The sequence below is a fragment of the Vidua chalybeata genome, chromosome 9, assembly GCF_026979565.1.
Source record: "Vidua chalybeata isolate OUT-0048 chromosome 9, bVidCha1 merged haplotype, whole genome shotgun sequence".
Taxonomy (NCBI): Eukaryota; Metazoa; Chordata; class Aves; order Passeriformes; family Viduidae; genus Vidua; species Vidua chalybeata.
Window position 1 is genome coordinate 7,312,590 of NC_071538.1, and position 20,388 is coordinate 7,332,977.

At 44.2% G+C, this 20,388-nt stretch overlaps 1 protein-coding gene across 9 annotated transcripts in view; it reads right to left on the reverse strand.

Annotated features, from left to right (window-relative positions):
* The window catches only part of NFIA (nuclear factor I A), a 249,925-nt gene that overhangs the window by 17,217 nt on the left and 212,320 nt on the right, over window positions 1–20,388 (reverse strand). For 5 of the 9 annotated variants that reach the window (XM_053951098.1, XM_053951095.1, XM_053951094.1 and 2 more), the window contains one exon: window positions 12,744–12,835. The exons of 2 other annotated variants lie outside the window; for them this stretch is intronic. In XM_053951098.1, coding sequence (XP_053807073.1) covers window positions 12,744–12,835 — 92 coding nt within the window. Of the gene's footprint in view, window positions 1–12,620; window positions 12,836–20,388 lie in introns of those variants that run through there. 2 more of the 9 variants (XM_053951097.1, XM_053951099.1) reach the window with 1 other exon arrangement.

Consider the following 20,388-nt stretch of genomic DNA (forward strand, 5'->3'; position numbering starts at 1 on the left):
TCAGGGGCCCAGGGGTCCCAGTGGGATGGATGCAAGCTGCTACAGAGGCTGTGGCTCTTTGCTTTGCAGTTTGGGGTACAAAAGGTAGTTTTCAGCCTTCTTTTCCCCCATTTCTCCGCTGGAGAGCAGGGAGGAGGGAAGGGTCACTACAGCCTTCAGAGGTTGAAGGCTGGGGTGGCCTTTCCTTGCCCTGGCTATCCAGCTCTTATATCATCCTGGCTCTGATGGCCCCAGTAGAGCTGTAGGGGACCCATCCACCACCCCAGCCCTGCCCAGGGGCTCCCTGTGGTGTAACAGGAGAAGACCCATCATGGGTCAAAAGGTAGTTGACCCAGAACTACCCAAGGTAGTTCAGCTGCTTTTTTTGACTTCAGAGCACAAAGAGGAAAGCGTGGGGAGAGAATAACTTAAGCTGGACAGAAGAGTAAGCACTCCCTCCAAAATCCTCCCCTCAAAGTCAGGTCCCTGCCTGTGCTCTGTCTGGGTGAAGTGAACAAATGAGCAGCCCTGTGGGGACAGCAAAGTGTGCCCAGCCTGATCAAAGCAGGGCAAAAAGCAGGAGGGATGGGTTGGTGGCGACTGGGAGGCAGAGAGGAGGGACTGGAATGTGGGCAGCAGGAGCAGCGGGGCTGGCAGGGCATGCTCCAGGCAAAGGGACAGCTGGGGACCCCACGATGAGGGGGCCAAGACAACAGCATGTTTTGAGAGGTGGGTAGAGCAAGGCTGGGTTTGGAGACCGCAAAAAAGGAAGAGGAATTCGGGTTTTGGCAAGTCCTAGGTGTTACTGGCCAAGGAGATCAAAACCAGTCTCCAAATTAACATGGACAGAAATAGGAGCACAGAGGCAACTCTGGCACTTTTGACCTTAAAATTACAGAAGACAGTGAGCTGGAGGAATAATGACTCAATTCATCAGGAAACACCCCCTTCCCAAAATTCCTTTTTAAAAAAGTAAGCCAAGAGGGCATTGAGCTGAACAAAAACACCTCTCCTGAACGTGGGAACTGTTGACATCTGCATTTTTCCTGATGCTTTGTACCTTGCTAAACTGCTCTAAGAAAAATGGAATGTCGTGCATCATGCTTGTGCTCAGGGATCCAGCTGTGGGGATCCATGAAGGGATTTCCATCTTGCTGTGGGGAACCCCATCCAGGGATGAGTCCTGTAAAGATCCACTGGGGCCATTGGGGTCAGGATGCTACAGGAGCTGTGTGAGTGGGGCAGGGAAAGACCACCCCAGGCTCCAGAGGTTGCCAGCTCTCTGTTGGAGAAGTGGGAAAAGGCTTTACAGCACATGATCCATCTTTGGATGAGGAGGGATGTATTAGACATGGTTGGCTAAAGGGAGTTGGGTCTTGGCCTAGCCTGGAGCAATTTTCACACATACTGTGAGATGCCAATGAAAGTCCTGGTGGAGTGTAAAGTCATTAAATGAGATGAAATTAAACAATTTAGTTATTTCTGCTTCATCATATTTGTGCAGTATGGCAGGCAGAATGAATTGCTACTAATGATCAAATTTAGTAATACTAATTAAACTATCTCAATTTAATTAATACTAACAGAGAAAACAGACAAAATTACTAATGTAAACCTTGAACTTAAAATCAAAAGGTGCCTCTTCGCTTTTTTGAGTGAATGTGAATGTGAGGCTTTTCCCTGAAAATAGCCTGTGTAGAAGTGGCTCTTTGTACTCCCTAAGAAAGCTGCTCCATTGTATGGTTAACTACAGCTCTCCTCCAGCTTTCTTTCCCCCCGTTTTTTCCCCTGAAATGTTACTACTTTTACTCCTTGTTTTTCCAAAGAGCTTCCAGGAGAAGAATCTGAGCTCTGTTCAAACTCACACAATATCAACAGCACTGATAAAGCAGTTACCACTGCTGGGACAAATTCTGCCCTGGGTGCTTGTAGGAAGAGGGTTTATAAAGAGCCCGTGGAGCCTCCCTTGCTGGGAAATCATGGAATCACAGAATGGTTTGGGTTGGAAAGGACTTTAAAGATCAGATGGTCTTCCAAACCCCCTGCCATGGGCAGGGACATCTACCACTGGACCAAGTTTCTCCAAGCCCTGTCCAGCCTGGTCTGAAATTGCCTACAAGACCAGTAATTTGGGAAAACCCCAAACCCAAACCCATCTCTACATCAACGAAGATGACTTTAGAGTCACTGGGAGTTAATACCTGTAACCACAAAATAAAAACTCCACAGATACATGAAGACTGCATTGCAAACCCTCCCCATAAAGAAAATGTGAATTTTAACCTTTATCTTATCTGAAAAAGACTGGATTTACTCTACTGTGCATAGTTACAAGCAAAAGATGAGCATAATTAAACAAAAATGTTATTGTATTTCTAAAACAAACTCCTGCCAATAACAAATCTTCCATCTCCTCCTCTCATGAGCTTCAATGAATGCACAGCCGAGTCCCATACCACAGATTCTCAGACATGATCTTTAACCTAAAGGACTACAAGAAAGTCCTTAAAAAAAACCCAACAAACCAGGGAATAGCCAGACAAGGAATATAATGTGTCAAAGTGTCCTTCCAAAATCTCAAATCTCATTATTTAGCACATGCCAAGATGAAAAAACCCAACCCCACATGCAAATATCATAACTCAGGTTATCCCCTTTTTTTTTTTTTTCCTTTAAAAATAGGTAATTTTTCTGTTGTCATATTTAAAAAGATGCAGTTACAGAAAAGGCACAAAAGGATACCTGAAGTTGTATAAAGCTGCTCCAAGCAATGCAGAAATTATTGGAATCTGTGAATGGTTTTGGGTGGAAGAAATCCTTAAAGTCTGTTTTTTTCTCATGTCCTGCAGGGCAGGGACACCTCCCACTATCCCAAGTTGCTCCAAGCCCCATCCTACCTGGTCCTGGACAATTCCAGGGATCCAGGCACAGTCACAGCTTCTCTGGAAAACCTGTGCCAGGGCCTCCCCACCCTCACACAGAACAATTTCTTCCTAAATGATTGTGTTCAGCCTCAGAGGTGGCTGCACAGTGTTGGTTGTGACTTTGGTTACTCATATCTCATAATTAAAATTACATTTCAGTGCCTTCTGCAGTGCATTCAGCTGCATCTCTTCATGTGTTATAACTAGTGTTTGTATAGATGATGTAACAGTTGGGTCACACAAGTGAATATGCCTGAGAATATTATGATTATAGTGTCACTACTGTTTTCAAAGTTGAATATTAATAACTAAAGCACCTAAGGGGGAAACCTAGAAAATATTTTTAAGTTTAGCCTCTTGGTTTTTATGAGATTTTTTTTTTTAAATCCTGGTTTTAAATTAAACTTTTCCAGTTCTACCTCTGTTCAAGCAGAAAATGCTATCAAAGCAAAAGCCTAAAATGGGACATGTTTTGCTGTTCTAAACTAAAACCAGGTAAAATTTGAAAGCTGCAATTTCCCATGCTGTTAGTAATCCTTACTAAGAAAAGACACCTTTGTAAAATTTAAAATATAAACAGGTTTTACCAAAATTGAGGTCATTTTGCCCTATTGCTTTTGAAACCCCAGTCTTTCCCCTCTGTATTATTTATATTTCTCTAGGACAGTCCAGCACTTCTCCTGCAAACTAAGGACTCCTTCTCTGTTAAGAAAAGGCTTCTTTTGGTCCCTTTTTATGAAATTCACTATTAATTTCAGAGCAGGACAGTCTATTTTGCAAAGTGTTCACCTCTGGAGCTTATTCATTCCTTGACCTCTGTGTTAAAGCAATTAAGCAAAGGTGATTCCTAGAACAGAGGTAGCTTAATGCCTATCCATTGGGAAGGATGTAGGGATTGTGGCCTTTAATTTTTGACCTTCACTGTGGACTGTGGTCCTAATCCTTTGATTGCGGAATTTTTAAAAAGTATATATGGCAGTTGGCAAAAAATCTTAATGTTCCAGTAAATGCAAAAGCCATAAATTCGGCTGCTGACCTTTTCCATCCAGGTCACATGTGACATCTACTGGAGTTTGTCAGGCTGGGTGGAATTTATGGAGCTCATATATAGGTATCAGCTGTGAAGGCTGAACTTTCGTGAAATGTCTTTCAAAGGCACTTCCAAAACCCTTGTAAAAAGTCAGTATGGCTTTTTTTTTTTTTCTTTTTTTTTAAGGGTATACATTCTGCACACATTTTAAAAGGTCTCATCGTGCCACCTCTGCAAATTTTCAGCACCTGGGAAACTTCAGCTCTTAAATTATTACTCTTTACAAAATAGAGAAATCAGGCCAGGCATGTAATTACTGCGATCACCAACTTCCAACAGCCCCTTCCCAAGCCTGGCTCTCTGAGCATTCCTTTCTTTCTGGTGTGCAGCCTCCTGCCCCTCTCTGGGATCGATGGTATTGATGGTGTATTGTCAGTCAGAGAAATGGGATTTGATAGTGCCCTCAAGCAGTTGGGAAGAAGGGAAGGAACACAAAACCTACCCAGGTCCACACCGTCAGCGTGAGATCAATGCTCTCAATAATACGTTTGCTGCCACGTAGAGCCCTAACTGTCACAATTAATAATGTAGAAGGAGCTGATTAACTTAAGTAAAGTGCTCTCCACTGTGTAAACACATAAAGATCTATAGGGCCAAAGAGGAAAGAACGAACAAAACGTCATTTTTATATTTTATGTGGACACATTCTTGCTTTCTATTCTGCTCTTGTAACAATTACTGTACTAGCCACTCTGACAGAGTCAATAAATTGATCGTGGGCCTGATGCAGCAGCGAGCAGACTAATCCAATACAGCATTATCTGCCGTGGAGGCTGGGGTGGGCAGTGGTGGCCAGGAAATCGGCCAAGCCAGCCAACAGCAGCAAGGGGCACAGAACCATAACCTTGCCCTAGCCTGGCTTGATTTGTGTGTGTGAATGTAGGGGTGTGAGCAGTGCTCTGCCCATGCTGTGCCCTTGAAGCACTTCCAAGGCTCCAGCTGGCTGCAGGCCCCTGTGGGATCAGGGATCTGCCCCTAAACTGGACGCTGTGGCTCAGGGAGGATCGGCTCATCTCATTTTCTCATGTTGGCCGCCGTGAATTTAAACACCTGATGACTTTCCCCCCACTACACCAAAGTCATGCTCCCCACAAACTGCACCCACCACAACACAGCAAGAACTGCTGCCTGTCCTCTGAAAAACAAATCTGGGAATCCCCTCCCATGTCCCCTGACCTGTGAACACAGGGAATGTCACATTTTGTCAGCTTAAATGGCCACTTGGGTCTGGTGTTATGTCTCTGACAGTGGTTGCGGTCCTCTTGGGAGGAAGCTGCAAGAATCCCTACAAAGGAGATGGACCAAAATGATTTGGCCTGAGGGGAAGCTTCTTCCCAGCCCCATGCAGTAAGTGGTAGGCCTTGTAAATCCATGTTAGCGGGGAATATGAGATTGAAAAAATAAAAATAAAAGAAAGTTTCCTGCTGAATGGAAAAAAGAAAACTGTTTTTTGGCAGAAGTTCTTCAAGAAAGAGAACATAGGCCATTGTTATTATGAAGACTTTTCAATGAAAACACAGAAAATCATTGCCTTTTAGAGTAATTGTTTAGCTAAAGAAAGGTTACACAGCTTGTAGAGAATTTAGTAAGAAATTAAATCTCTCCAGCTCATTCATCATATTTCTGCATTTGCCAACTCTTCCCACCAGGCCCACACTTACTTCTTCCCTTTCTTCTCCCCCACTGTGGAGTAAGTAATGGCCATAAAACCCACAGAAAGGCAGCCTTACGCACAGGCTTCCTGGTTATTGTGAGGAGGGGGAAAACTCAATAAGTTTAATTGCTTAGTTTGGGAAATTCTTCTATGTCCATTGTAAATAATTCTATGCTAAATCTACTGGAAATAGGATGCTGAGTGCTGGTTTCCAAAAAAGAGTCTGAACTGTTCACCAGAGCCTACAAGGAGGAGGAGGAGGAGGAAGAAAAAGCCCAGGAACAACGACCTCCCCTGCTGAGGTATTTTGGGACTGATTTGGCTCCATCCCACTTTGAAGATGCAGCCACATGATGGCATTGGGAAGTTTTCTGTGAATCTTTACCTCTATAGAGCAATATGTGCTTTCTTTTTGAGGTGTGCTGTTCTCAGCTCTTTTTAGGAACTGACCTGAGAGTGGATTTTCCTATCCACACTCTCTCTAGGCTCACACTGCATTTTCAGAGCCATCTCCAGGACATCCTCAAGTTCAGAATGGTATTCCTATGTCCTGAGTGGAAGAGGAAACACAGCACCAAAATTCAGGTCATGTGTCAGTAGCCTGATGCCATTGGTGCAACAGCAAAGCACTTTTTGGACAGAGATCAAAACTTTGAGTGATCATAAGGGGGCTCCACGTTTTGGAGGAGAGCAGCCAATATGGGAAAATACACAGATCCCTGGAGGGTTTGGCACCAGAGTGATCCCTCTAAGTTTAGCAGAAAGTAGCAGTTCCACACCCCAAAACAGTGTTTTTATACCTGATCTTTGCGAATTTCTCTTCTTTGCACACTAAATGTGTTATTCTTTCGTGGAAATCGTGTTCTGAACCTCTCACTACATTTTCTGGACAGACCAAGAGGAAGAAAAGGAACATTCAAGTGTGCTTAGAAGTGCTTTGCAGCTGAAATTGGACACATGTGCTGGCTTAGGGAGGTTACTGTACGGAATATGGAATTCATAGCGGGCTGAGTCTAACAAATGCTTCCAAGTTAGTGGTTTTTATCTCCATTCACACTCAGACACAAGCAGTACATCCAGCCTCGAGGATGAGTATTCTGATCCTGAGGAGGGACAGTCCTCTGAGCAAGAAGTACCTCTGACCTGGCTTATAAACAGCTCTGCTCAGAACCCCCAAAATAAAAGGCCTGGTGCCGTTCCTGCAGCCCCTCACGTTCTCTGCCACGTCCCCCACACACCCCTCGAGATGTCCCTACCCTGCCCCGTGTGCGGAGTGAGGCTTTGACTCAGCTGTGAGCACAGTGCCACAAAACCCTGCCCTACCCCTGTCCCCCTGGGCCAGCAGGTCCTGCCTGGTGCCATTGCTGGGCTCTGGGAGCCAGGACCAAGGCAGCAGGGTGTGCAGGCAGCCAGGCCAGGCAGCCCGTGGTGCTCGTTAATAAAGCACAAAGCCACGAGCTGCGTGGGGCTCAGCGTCCCCTTGGGAGGGGGCAAAGGGCAGGGCACGGTGGCAGCGAGCAGGGATGGAAAATCCCCGTGAAGGCAGGCACACGTTGGATTTGTGCAGAGCAAAAAAAAAAAAAAAAAAAAAAAATGTGTGCACTGGTTTCTTTCTTCCATAGGGTGGCAATGGAACCTGGGCACAGAGCGGCTCCGCGGTTTCAGCTGCAGGAGCGAAGCGCTGCAGGAGCTGCATCAGCTTCCCAGTCAAGGTGCTGACTTTGATCTATGGATCCTATACATTTTTGGAGCCTGCCCCCCGACGGGGCTGCTTCCCTGCCTGCCTCCTGGAGAGGGGCATCACCTGCACCACGCTCCTCGGATTCCAGTGTCTGGGCAGCAGCGCCTGGCTGCTCTCACAGAAGGATCCTCTCCTCTGGAATTCGCCTCCCCCCCGGTCTGACAGAGCTCACATCTGCTATCCTACAGGACACAGCATCCAGCTCATTTTTTTTCTCATGCCCTTTGTTTTAAAGTGCTGCCAGTGAAAAATTGCAGGTTGCAGTTTGCTCTCTAAAAAAAACAAAATCGCTTGTGGGGAAGCAAAACGGGCTTTGCCTTGTCTCTGGGAAAGAAAGTAATTGTACAATTAGGTTTGTGGATACACCTGAGGCATATGGTGGTTTTTTTAGAGATAAATAAAAGCCCAAAAGGAGAACGCTACAAAGATACCACTGTCTAATTTGGGAAGGGCAGGGAGCAGGAGAAGATCTAAAGGAGTTAGCAATTTCCTTGTACTATAAACACTTTGCTAAACTTCTGTGATTTCCCTCCTAAGTTACTATTGCTCTTTTAAAGATGTATTTCACAGGGTGCATTTTTGTACCTGGTCTTTATAAGGCTGTTCTGCTGAGCTTGCTGGTTTTCATACCTGCTATTTTGCTGCCTAGATAAGCTTGTTTGACTTTTGGGGTTTTTCTTAAACTTTATTTCAGTGTTCTAGGCAGGTTACAGGCCTTTTGTTTCAGTTGTTTGGTGGTATAATGGATGAGCTCTATCTAAGAGCTCTCTTGTACCTGGGTGGCTCTAGGGCCCCACCAGGGAAAGTGTGAAAACACAAGACCTTTGCTTATTATCTAGGATCTGACTGTGCTTTGGGATTGTGCAAAGGCAGAACCAGGAGGAGCTTCTACTTCTGTCCTTCTAGAAATAAGTTTTATCTTTCCCTACAGAAAGCCAAGGGAATAAATATTTGAGGTTTGTGCTTAACTAAGTTTTTAGAAACTACCTGGGATGGATCTGATATAGAGCATTTTTACATTAGAGAGGGATTTTTCCTGAAACAGCTGGTCAGGGCTACAGTATTCACTTTCTCACAGGGTAAAGTGGTTGATTCTCTGCCTGGGTGCCTGCAGTAGGAAGCAGTTTCTGTTCCCTGCATCCTCATAACCTCCCTGTGCAGGGCACAGGGGCCAGTGGCAGGTAGGAGCGATTAGAGGGAGCAGGCATGTGTTTCTCAGGAGCTGTTTTTAGCATCCCAAGTACAATTTCCAGGAAGGTGTAGGCTAAGTAGGTGGCAAACAGGACACAGCATAGTAAACAATGTTTAGTGTGAAGTGGAGCTGCAGCATGATGAGTACAGAGCATGCAGATCCCTAAAGGAATTTTGTACCCTAGAGCAAAGCCAGGGCATTAGAGAGCAGCAAACAGCATTTGGAGTGGTGAGTGGCAAACCCTGGTCACAGGCTGCTGGTTTAGCATTCCCAGCTGCACGCACTCCCAGCCCATAGCCTGTGTTTCACTATTAATTTTAGGAAAAAAAACACCTCAAAATTCAGACCCCTTTATTCACCTTGGTGCTACAGAGAGGCTCGTCCCTAATTAATGTGCTGGGACTTTCCCATCCCTCCACCACTCTCCGTATTGCGAGTCCTTGGCAATATGAGAGACGTATCTATTACTTAGTCATGAGGTATCCAGACCAACTTGCTTTTGAAACCAGAGCCCCTGTACCCCAGGCATCCTGTATTTCTGATTTGCATATGGAAAAGGCAGCTAAAAAGCTGATGCCCCCATATTGCTTGCAAGTCAAGTAGCAAAAGTAAATGATTTATCAAGCAAAGGTTACAACACCTGTGCCTTTTTGTCAACATATCCAGGGGATGCCAAGTCAAGTGCTGCTTCTAATAGCTCAAACAGAAATTTAGATTCAAATAACCCCCAAGACAGGACAATTGTGCAGTAAGTGGAGTGGCAGAGTGATGGATAGTGTAAGCAGTGGATGCAAAACCAAACCAACTGAAAAGGTTAGAAACTGCTAAAACCAGGCAAAGCCAACAGCCCTTTGTGGGCTTTTGTTACCAAATCAGAACTACTGACTTAAAACAGTTTATTTCCCCATCTCTTCTGTGATAGAGTGGTTGTCCTGTTGCAACCTTTGTTGACACAGGAAGATGGCTTTTTTTAAAATATTATATAAACTCTATAAAATTCCTTTAAGGGGTTATATTTGCCACAACATGACATAAATCAGAACATAGCACTAATGGAAATGTTTACTGATTATTTTTCTAATACTGATTAAGAAAGGCATGTACTGGGTTTGGTTGTTTAGAAACAGCCCAGGACAGAATAATCCTTGCCCCAGTCCATTGTACATTTGCCTGGGATTTTATTCCAATGTTCTGGGAATGCCCGTGTATGGGAACTGTGACTCCTGCTACGTGAAGCTGCCACGTCCCTGTGCACAGAGTCACTTCTGCAGCACTTGAAGACTGATGATGATGATGATGATGATGATGATGTGTAAATAGTGCTTATACTGCAATGTTCCACCAAGAGAACATCAGAGCCACCAAAAATCTGACTAAAATATTTTCATATGGGTTGTAGCTGGACCATAGTTTTTTAAAAGCAGATGTTCAGATACAGCCTTCATTTTTATTTTATTGTTCCAGCATAAAGAGTCGCTTAACCCTTATATTTAAGCTTGACTTCCAGAAGCTCAGAAGGTTCCCTGCTTCCTCTTGTCTCAGGGAGCTGTGTCCCTGGCAGTTAGTGGTCCTCAGGACCCGAATTTTAGCCTTACTCTGGATGTACTCTAAAGATCCTGATGGAAAGGAGCCACCCCAGCTGCTTTTAATAACACAGTCCTATGTGTTTTTACATTTTCATTTTGAAAATATCCTAAGTGGTCGTTCTATACACTAATGCTCTGCAAAAAAAGAGCACAAAAGCCTGTCTTTGTTTAGAGGAATGCTATGTAAATCCCAAATCATTGCAGTTAGCACTTCTACCTCACTTCTCTGACTCAAAGCACAGTCAACTTCAGAGTTCTTTCATGAATAAGTAGTGAGTTCGCTGATAAATTATATATTTAGTATCAAGTGGGTTGTGGTGGTGTAATGATGTATAGAAGCAGGGAGATGCAGCTGGAGTCAGAGACTGGAAGTCAGTCTCCTTGCCCACTGCAGCATGTTAGACTTTAATTGAAAGCTGTGCTTGAGTATTGTTTTTCACTGTACAGCATTGTTATTCACTACACTGCATTACAGAGGAGCACTTAAAGTAACGCTAGAGCACTTTAAAATGATTTAAGTCATAAATAAGGAGGATAAAAGTTTACAGTCAACAAACTTATCTGGGAAACTTAGGCTGCAGGATGCAAGTAAGTTTTAAATATCTTTGGAGACTTAATACTGTTGTGTCTTACTACATAATCAATTTACCAACTAGGAGTTTTTCAAGTCTTCTGGAAAAGGTAAAGTAGCATTCTCCAAAGGGTTTCAGGTTTCCTGAGCTATGAAAGAAAAGGCCAAATGTTTAAGGACTTTAGCAGTACACCTTAACGTTCCTGTTTCCAGATTTCAGTGTATTTCTGTGTATTCCAGTTGTTTCCAAAACAACTGAAGAAATATGATTTAAATGGGAAGATGCATGAGAACTTGTCACACCATGAACCCCATAAAAGCACAAGGCTGGAAAAGTGGGGTGCAGGCTGAGTTTTGCTAAGGCATGAAAAAACCCCCCAGAATCTGATGGGTTAAACCCCTCTCTGCATTGCTGCTGTACTTTCTGTGACCCTATTTAATGCAGAGAAGGTTTGAGATTCGATATAGTTTAACCTGTGCTGTGCACAGAGCTATAAACTAAAGCCCCTAACAAATTGTACACAAAGAGCAGACAGCAAAAAATCACGTTGTGCTCACAGGCAGCTGCTTGCAGCCCTGTAAACTAAAAATCTTGGGGAATGAGTGACCTGTGTTTCAGTGACAGTGGAGGTGCTGAAGCCATCACAACGAGGAGTCTGTCTTCATGCACCTACTGTGGCATGTGACAGCCATTAATCTGCACACTAATTATTCAGAAGCCTATAAACCATTTGAAAGAACTTACAAGAGCCAAGGGTAGTAATGCCCAGTTTGCCAGTTATTTGAATTACTGCTTTTTAGTCACTGCAACCAGCTCAAAACAAAATCACAAATATTTTGTGTAGTTGACCTTTAAAAGAATTGCAACATAGTCAAGCAATCACTTCGAACTATAAGCTACAGTTGTCCTAAAGCACTAACTTTGCTCACTTTTTTATACCTTCCCCCCCCATGATAACGTGATATTAAGCCCAGACTTAATTTTTTCAACATCTGGCTCAAATTAGCTGCTAACAAAACTGCCAACAACTATTTTCTTAATCAACCCTGGGAATTTGATACAGCTTGGAAAAAGCACATTTAAATCTCATCCTTCTCCTAAAGAAACACAAATGTTTACTTGAGCTTCTGATTTGACCATAGCAGGACCATGAATTCAGCTAACCCAGCTTTATAGGCCTGCCTCAACTGGACTTTCTTCTCTTTGCATAAGGAAAACAGATGTGCTCACAATCACAAAAATCTCCTGCTCGCTCAAAGCCCACCATGCAAATGGCCAACCAGGAATCTGAGTATTTTTTTTACATGGAAGTCACTGGAGCAGTCTCCTGTTGTGTCTGCTGGGGGACTACAGGGCACTGTTACCTGATGGGTCTCTCTGAGCTCCTTTTGCATATCACAGACTGGCTTGGGTTGGGAGGGACCTTAAAGATCATCTTGTTTCATGGGACACCTTCCACTAGCCCAGGTTGCCTCAAGCCTTGTCCAGCCTGGCCTTGGACACTCCCAGGGATGCAGGGGCAGCCACAGTTTCTCTGGACAACCTATACAGGGCCTCCCCACCCTTGCAGGGAAGGATTTCTCCCTACCACCTAATCTAAACACAATTAAATGCAGTGCCTGGGGAGCAGGTTGGAGCCAAAGCCTTTGAAACCCCAGCCCTAGAGCAAACAACTTGCGTGCTGGGAGCCAACACCTTAGAAAGCAGAGAGAGGTCCTTCCAGTTATGAAAGCAGCATTATCATCACACAAGCCCCCCAAAAAAACCCAAAAACAAAACAAACAAAAAAACCAAAAACAAAACAAAACAAACAAACAAAAAAAAACCAACAAAGAAGAAAACCACAAGAGACAAACAAACTGCAAGTGACATTTCACTGTAGTTACTGAGACCATGGGGGTGAAGTGACAGCGGCAGTGCAGCTGCTCCGCGGGGACACGTTAGAGGACACTGGAGGAGGAGGAGAAGAGGCTGCAGGCAAACAGAGAAGTCGAAAGCGGCCCACCTGAGTCTGTTGAGGGATATTTACAAAGCTTGGATCCCGTGGTCCAACACTGACGAATCGGTTTGCGGGGGAGGTGCTGGGTGTCGAGTAGGCTGTGAAGGGAAGGGACACATGCGTTGAGGAAGCGGCACTAGATTGCACACGAACAACACCAAAACACACTGTCTCAGAGCCACCTAAGCAGATGTTTGACATAGAAATGTGCGAACGTTTTAGAGAGCGAGAGTTTGGTTTGAGACACCGGAAAGGTTTGGGCTCAATGGTGAGGGGATCAACACGTAGGGGACTGGGCTGCTGGGAGAGGGGACGGCCACAAATGTGGGCTCAGGGGAGGGTGCACAGCTCTCCAGCCTGAAGGAGAGCCACTGGAGGCCTTTCCATGATGGGCTGGCACAGGAGATTTCTGCAGGTTCTGACTGTATTCTATTTTTAACAGAGTTTTGTATAGCAGTGAAATTACCTAAGTGCTCATTAACAGAATCAGACCCTTTATTTCGTGCTAATCCAGCATTCTCTCTGGATATAAAGTTTTGGTTTTCATACTGCTGTGGTCTGCACTCTCTAAAATGTTCACTTGATGTGTTTGACAAACTAGGAAGATCCTTTCGGTAAAAAATTAATGGGTTGCAGTTTCACTGGGGTGGTAAGTGCAATCAGTCTGAAGGCTGAAGCTGCCTTTAAAAACTGGAGTGGCTCCCATAAATGTAAAGCTATTAAATGCAATGCAAGCCAAGAACCCAGATTACTTCCAAACTTGAAGTACTTTAATGATTTTATTGTTGCATTATATTCTCCACTGCAACTGTCCACAATGCCACGTACTTCCACATCCAAAAGCTTTCAATGCATTTTTAGTCTTCCTCTCATTTGAAAACCCTCAAGCAATCTTCTCTCTTCCTCAGTTTTTTGCATGTTTAGTCTAAATTCAAATAACGCAAATAGATGCCTTAATATAAAGAGGGCTCCTATCCATTTTGAATATATTTATGGGAATGCATTCTGCTGAATAAAATCCCCAGACAATCTAACTATCCAATGAAGAGACAAAAAAACAATAGTAAAAGGAAAGTTACTTGCCAAATTCCAGTCTGGCTAAACATAATGTTGAGGCCTCAACATTACAGAAAAGTAAAGCAAGTTAAGAGTCAGAGAAGACACTGAGTTGGCTCTGTGGGGGAAACTCTTTTACCTTTCTGAAGGCAAATGTTTGGTGAAGAGGAATTACTCTGGAGGAGCCTTTGGTTTAAGACTGTGCCAATCAGATCAGTGCTCCACCTTGGCCATTGTCACCTCTCTTAGAAGTCATAAGCAGATGTAACCAAAACAGGTCACATATTTACTTTCTCCCATTCTTTCCCACCTCTGATTATTTTCAGCTCAGGGACTTCCTGTATTTAAGGCCCTGGAGGGATTTCTCACCCAATGCCCAATCTGTACTTGGACCAGTGTGGATGTTCTGCCTCCCACAAAGCCCTTGGGTGATGAGTTCCCAGGTCTAGGAGCATGCAGAACCACATCCTTCAAGTCTCACAAACGTCTTGTGATGCCTCTTAGCTCTTACAGTTCATCAGTAAACTTCCCTTTCTCAAGATTCCCTGAAATCACCCCAGGAACTGCATATCTTCATTTCCAACTGATATGAGGGGAGATAAGGCACTCCTGGATTCTAAGAAGGAATTTTTCCCTCTTGTTTCTGGTGAGGTGAGCTTTTCTCTCCAAGAAGCTAACACTTGCAAAAATCATGCAAGGAACACTTCTCCTTCACAAAGTCTTAAAGGAATTTTTAAGTGCATTAATTCATCCTCCTGAGACAGTTTTGCAAATCGTGGTGCAGCTTGAATGCTATGAACAGGTAAGCTGGATGTTACTCTTACCTGCAAGTCAAGGAAGCAATTTATTGAATAGATCTGGTGAGATGTTCTCATCACCGTTTTACCATATTAATTTGGTTAATAATTCAAAGAAGCCACACATTTGCAAAGGGCATTTCCCTGCTGCTAGTGCCTTACATTAGGATTCTTCTGTGCTGTCCTTTGTGGAGGTTTTTTTTTTTTTTAACTAACTAATGAACTAATGTTGTGCAAGACTAAGAATTCCTTCTGCAGTGGGGAAAATTAACTTAGAGCTCAAAAATCAAACATCTGTTGTTTGGTTCTCATGGTCTACTTTTAAAGAAGCAGCTTGAGTGGAGAGGCCATTTAATCCCTTGGAGCAGGTAAGTTCCACCCAGAAGGGAAGGAACTCAAGATCTTGTTTGCAGTTCCCCGCTGGCAGATACTTTTGCTGTGATATTTGGTAGAAAATCAAAGGGGAACCAGCAGAATGCTGACTTAAATGACTTCTCTGTTCAAACAAAAAATTCGAAAGCATTTGAGAAGTGTGTAATATGCACAAAAGTCCCCTCAAAGCTCGCTGGGTGAGTTGCTATGTATGCCTTCCTTCCGCTCCAAACGATGTTTAACTTGCTTTCTGAAAATACTCGGATGTCAGCTTGGTATTTCCTTCAGGTCATATAACTGCATTGCTGAAGCCAAGGAGGGAAGAGCACCAAAACGACAAATATGCAGAGGATTTACACTGGACTCTCCCAAGATGCTGTTCCCTCTTTGCTGTAAAATGTCCCGGGATGTTTGTGGATTGGAAGGGGCCATTTTGGCTCGGAATATTAAGCTGACATGGAATACACATTCCCCTGTTAGGGGGAGATTTGTTTCAGGAAAGGGAGTAGTACTGAGTGTTGCTTAGACCATGATCAGCTTCCAGCTGCATCTTACTGTCTTCAGATAAATACTCTCGGTTGACATGGAGGTGGGATTCCTGGAAGTCTGATCCCTAGACTTTGCCCCAGAATTAGGCAAACTGTCTCACTGGATAAAGCTGGGTCACATTATATATTATAGCATAAATATAAGCTAAGCCTATGCTGGTGTCTTCAAACTCCAGCTGGGGAAAAGCCAAAGCGTGGAAAGGAACAAGGAACAGCAGCCAGGTCTCTTAGGCAGATCTTCTCCAGATTTTATCAGCTTTGCTCCATGGGAATTGCAGAGACCTACCCTGGTTCACACCAGCTGATAGGTGTCCTGTTGGGCATGAATAGCAACAGCTTCCTGCCCAGCCTGCTCTTTCTGCTACTGGAATTCACCAAGGATTGTCTGCAACATCACAGCCCACAGCCAAGGAAATGAATGTGATGCCACAAATTTGCTATGATGCTTCACTTCAGGAACAAGCAAAACAGGAGCTGGCAGAGAAAGAACATTTGCTCACACAGACAGCTTTGATATTTAGCCAAAATGGCAAGAAATTGTATGAAAGACAAGACAAACAAACAGTTTTGGGGATCTTGTGTGTTTTAAAGTTGCCTGAAGTAGGGAAATGTTACTTTTAAATATACTTTCCTGAAATAATTGCTATTGAGAGCAGGAGTGTGTAATTTATCATCGTTCTGGATTAAAAAGGATTGGCAAAGATGATTTGGGTGAGTGATGACCTAATGTACCACTAGGTCTCCCTTTTACAGACCAAGATGACAGGTACATGTGTTTGATGTGAAGAGTTGTCCTGCTTCTCAAGCTGCAGCAGGAGGATTAACTGGAGGAATGTGGTGCAGTAGAACAATTCCTACTGCATTCCCAGTGCATCTGCAGCTGAGTATTGGAGAGAACTGCAAATTTTAGCAAATGGACTGATAGAGTCAACCCTCTTTTTTTTGTGGATGGGGAAGGGAGCGAACAGAAAGCTCAAACTCGCCCAGAAGGTGCTCAGTCAGTGCATAGCAGAGGAAGGGAGAAAAAGCCAATCTGATTGCAGGATCATAGAAATGTTTAGGTTGGAAAAGACCTTTAAGATCATTGAGTCCAACCCCTACCCCAGCACTGCCAAGGCCATCACAAACCAGTGTCCCCAAGTGCCATATCCACAGGGCTTTTAAATCTCTCCAGGGAAGGGGACTCCACCACTGCCCCTGCTCCAGTGCTTGACCACTATTTTGAAGAAATTTTTCCCAATATCCAACCTAAACATCCCCTGGTGTGACCTGAGAGCATTTCCTCTTGTCCTGTCCCCGTTCCCTGGGAGCAGAGCCCACCCCCCCCGGCTGTCCCCTCCTGTCAGGAGTTGTGCAGAGCCACAAGGTCCCCCCCGAGCCCTCTTTTCTCCAGGCTGAGCCCCCTCAATTCCCTCAGCTGCTCCTGGAGCTCCAGACCCTTCCCCAGATCATTCCTTTCCCTGGACACTCTCCAGCACTTCAGTGGTTTTCTACTGGATTCGAGGTGTGGCCTCACCAGTGCCCAGTCACAGCCCTGGTCCTGTGGCCACACCAGAGCTGATCCAGGCCAGGTGCATTTGGCCTTCTTGGCCACCTGGGCACACTTGGACTCATGTTCAGCTGCAGCTGACCAGCATCCTCAAGTCCTTTTCCAGCTTTCCAACCACTCTGTCCCAAGCTTGGAGAGCTCCACGAGATGTTGTGACCCAAGAGCAGGACCTGGCACTTGGCTTTATGAATCCTGTACTACAGCCACAAGATCATTCTCCTCATCCTGACACAAATGCCATTTAACAAGAAAACTCTTTTGTTCAAAGGGACATTAACCAGTAATGAGTTCATTTAAGTTAAGAGTTGTGAATCTCAGAAAATAACACTTAGTTTTAAAAAGCTGTTTAAAAGTCAGGGTGTACAGGATGGCAGTGCTGCTCAGGAATGATTTAATTATGATAGTGATAAAGCCCAGCTGGAATGTAGTGGAGGTGGTGTTTGCTTTGGGCAGTGAGATACTAAACACCAAAACTGCCAAGTTCAAGAACATACCGTGTTGTGTTTGTAATGGGTTACCAACCAAAGAAAATCAAGAAGAGATCTGAGATAAGATAATGTTTGGTCTGCTTCTGATATCAAAGATATTTCCTATTGAAAAAGATTTTGTGGAGGAAAAACGAACCTCACAAACCTCATGAATCCCATCTCCATTGTGCCATCTGACTAAGGAAAATGCTGGCCTTCCAAAGGGACAAGATTCACAGCTGAAATTGTCAGCTCCCAGAGCATGCCTGGCCACCCAGTAGTGGCAAATCCCCAGCGTGCATCTCCAGGGGATCTTCCTTCCTTGGACAGCACTAATGTTCATGTTTTGGTTAATGTCACAGCTGGAGAGTTTCACTATTGCTCCGAGAATCATTAACCACCTTGTTGTGATTTTTAGCTCTTGTTCCCAGGAGGCCATGCTGTATTGAACAGCTGCTCCTGGCTCCTGCACCCCTCAGGAGGGCCATATTCCAATTTTTGGTTGGGCCGTGACTGCATTTTGTTTCTGCTGAGGGCTTTCTGCTAGACCAAAAAAGGGAAGGAGAATGGAGCAAATGCCAACCCCTTTCACTCCATTTCCTCGGGAGGAGGGGGGTTCATTCTCTTCCAAACGGCTAAGGAGAGAGTCTGGCCAAAATTTAACATCACTCCTGCCTTTGTTGCATTAGTGACTTTCCAATATCCTCAAGCTCTGCGGGGCAGTCAGCCATAGCCCGGCGACACTCCCAGAACCAGTGCGCTCCAACAGCTCGTAACCATGGAAAACACCTTTTTGTGAGGCTTTCATGGAACTCTGGTGAATCTGCACTCGCTGTTTGAAGGCTAATATTTAGTTAAGGAAAAAATAAACACGGAGGGAAATGGAGGGTTGGTCCTGACTGACACACTGAATGGAGCCCAGTGGGTCCTCCTGGCAAACCCTGGCTGCGACGCCTCAAACTTCAGTTTGCTTTCCTCTTTAAGTGGCCAATGCTTCCACTGGCTTTGGTTTACATGTCATAGTTTTTCTTAGAAAAAAATTCCTATAATCTACTTTTCTGTAAAATTTGTCCCTAAATTAAATTATATGCTTCTTTACAACTCCAGTCACTGTTATTCAAACCCCTTACCAAAAGGAGGATGCGTGCCTGAATATGTACAGAACTATATGTTTAGTCATCAGCGTGGCTAATTAACAAACAGTAATTATTTTCCTAATCTTTTGTTTAAATACCATTAACTGGCTGCTCTTGAGAAAACCTCCATTCCCAATTAACGTGGCAGCTGTCTGCTGAACACAGAGCCCGGTGACCAGCCCCAAGCAGAGACTGATGGGTGTCCTGCTCACTTCAGAGGAGAAATACCCATTTTTCTGCCAGCTGAGAATCTGGCCAGACACACTCTGGGCTTGTTTACACAATCACAGTATCATAAAAATTAAGATTAGTGCTAAAATGTTGTTGGGAATTTTTTTCTTTTCTTTTTGACACCAGACACTGCCAGTAAACTGAGTCACAACCGTAATGACAAGTACACACTGACCTAGTTTTGTTTTTCCCGGTTCTGAAGGCAAGGAGATAGTAAGGCACTGCTGACTATGTTCAGTGATAACTATGACTAAACATTAACCTTTTAGATCCCACCGCTGAATCTTGTTGATAGGACTCAAAAGTCCCCTCGGAAAGCGTCAAAAGTTCCTGATAGCACCAGTGTTGGTCTAAGGTCAGAAAGAGGAGCGGAGGGGAGGGAATGAATCAACTTCTTCACTCAACAAAAACCTGCTGATCAATTCGAGAAGTCCTGATTCTAGAAGATCGTGTTCACAATCTTACCAGACTGTCTCATACTAAAACCCATTTCAATTTCCAAGCGAGCCAGAGCATCTTGCTGAGTTTGCAGTTGATGCACTATCGTGTAGCAGAAGGCAGTGAAAGCCTCTGAGGAACCACCAGATTTTAAAAATGCCCCCTGGAACCTGTGCAAGTCTCCTGAACAGTATATAAAGCTTTAAACATGTAGGCTTCACTTGGTCTGAAGAGTGAGCACCTCTTTGCACATCAAGCAGTGGTTGCATATAGCATTTAAATAATAAGCTTGAAAAGCACACAAAGGGATTTGCTCTTTCGATTAGATTGATTTTTGTTTGTGGATGTTATTTGGACTCCCTTCACTGTGGAACAAGTCCCCTACAGTTGCCATTAAAGCACTGAAAGCTTCCCTTTTGTTTTTAAATGTCAGTTTGAGCATAGCTTCATTAAATCATTTCACAATTAACTCCCTGAACATCCAGACTTTTTTTTTAAAGCGTCAGACACAGCTGAATTGCATTTGTTTCCCAGAAGAGTGACTCCAAAGTGGTATCCCCAAGTGTGTATCCAGGAATTCGTAAATTTGACTTGTGGCTACACAAAATGCATATGGGAGCCGTGTGGGTGGTGGGAGAGGATTAGAGCTTTCTCCCTGGCCCTAAGACATACCAAAATTTCTTGCTTAAATGCACGGCATAAGGGAAAGATTTCTGGCTTAATCTGGGAAGATTTATTCCCAAAAGAACAACAGTTGAAGTAAACTGGAAATGGTTGTTAGTTTAGCACAGTGTGTATAAGCAGGGATGTTTTCAAGGAGATTGCCTGACTTCCATGTGGGATCCATCCTCTAAAGCTTGGCTTGAGATACCAGCTTATCACAGAACCATGGAATAGTTTGGGTTGGAAGGGACCTTAAAGATCACCCAATTCCAACCCCTCTGCAACAGGCAGGGCCACCTTCCACTAGATAAGGTTGCTCAGAGGCCCATCCAGCCTGGCCTTGAGCACTTCCAGGGATGGGATATCAACTGGAATCCTCATGGCAGCAAACAAG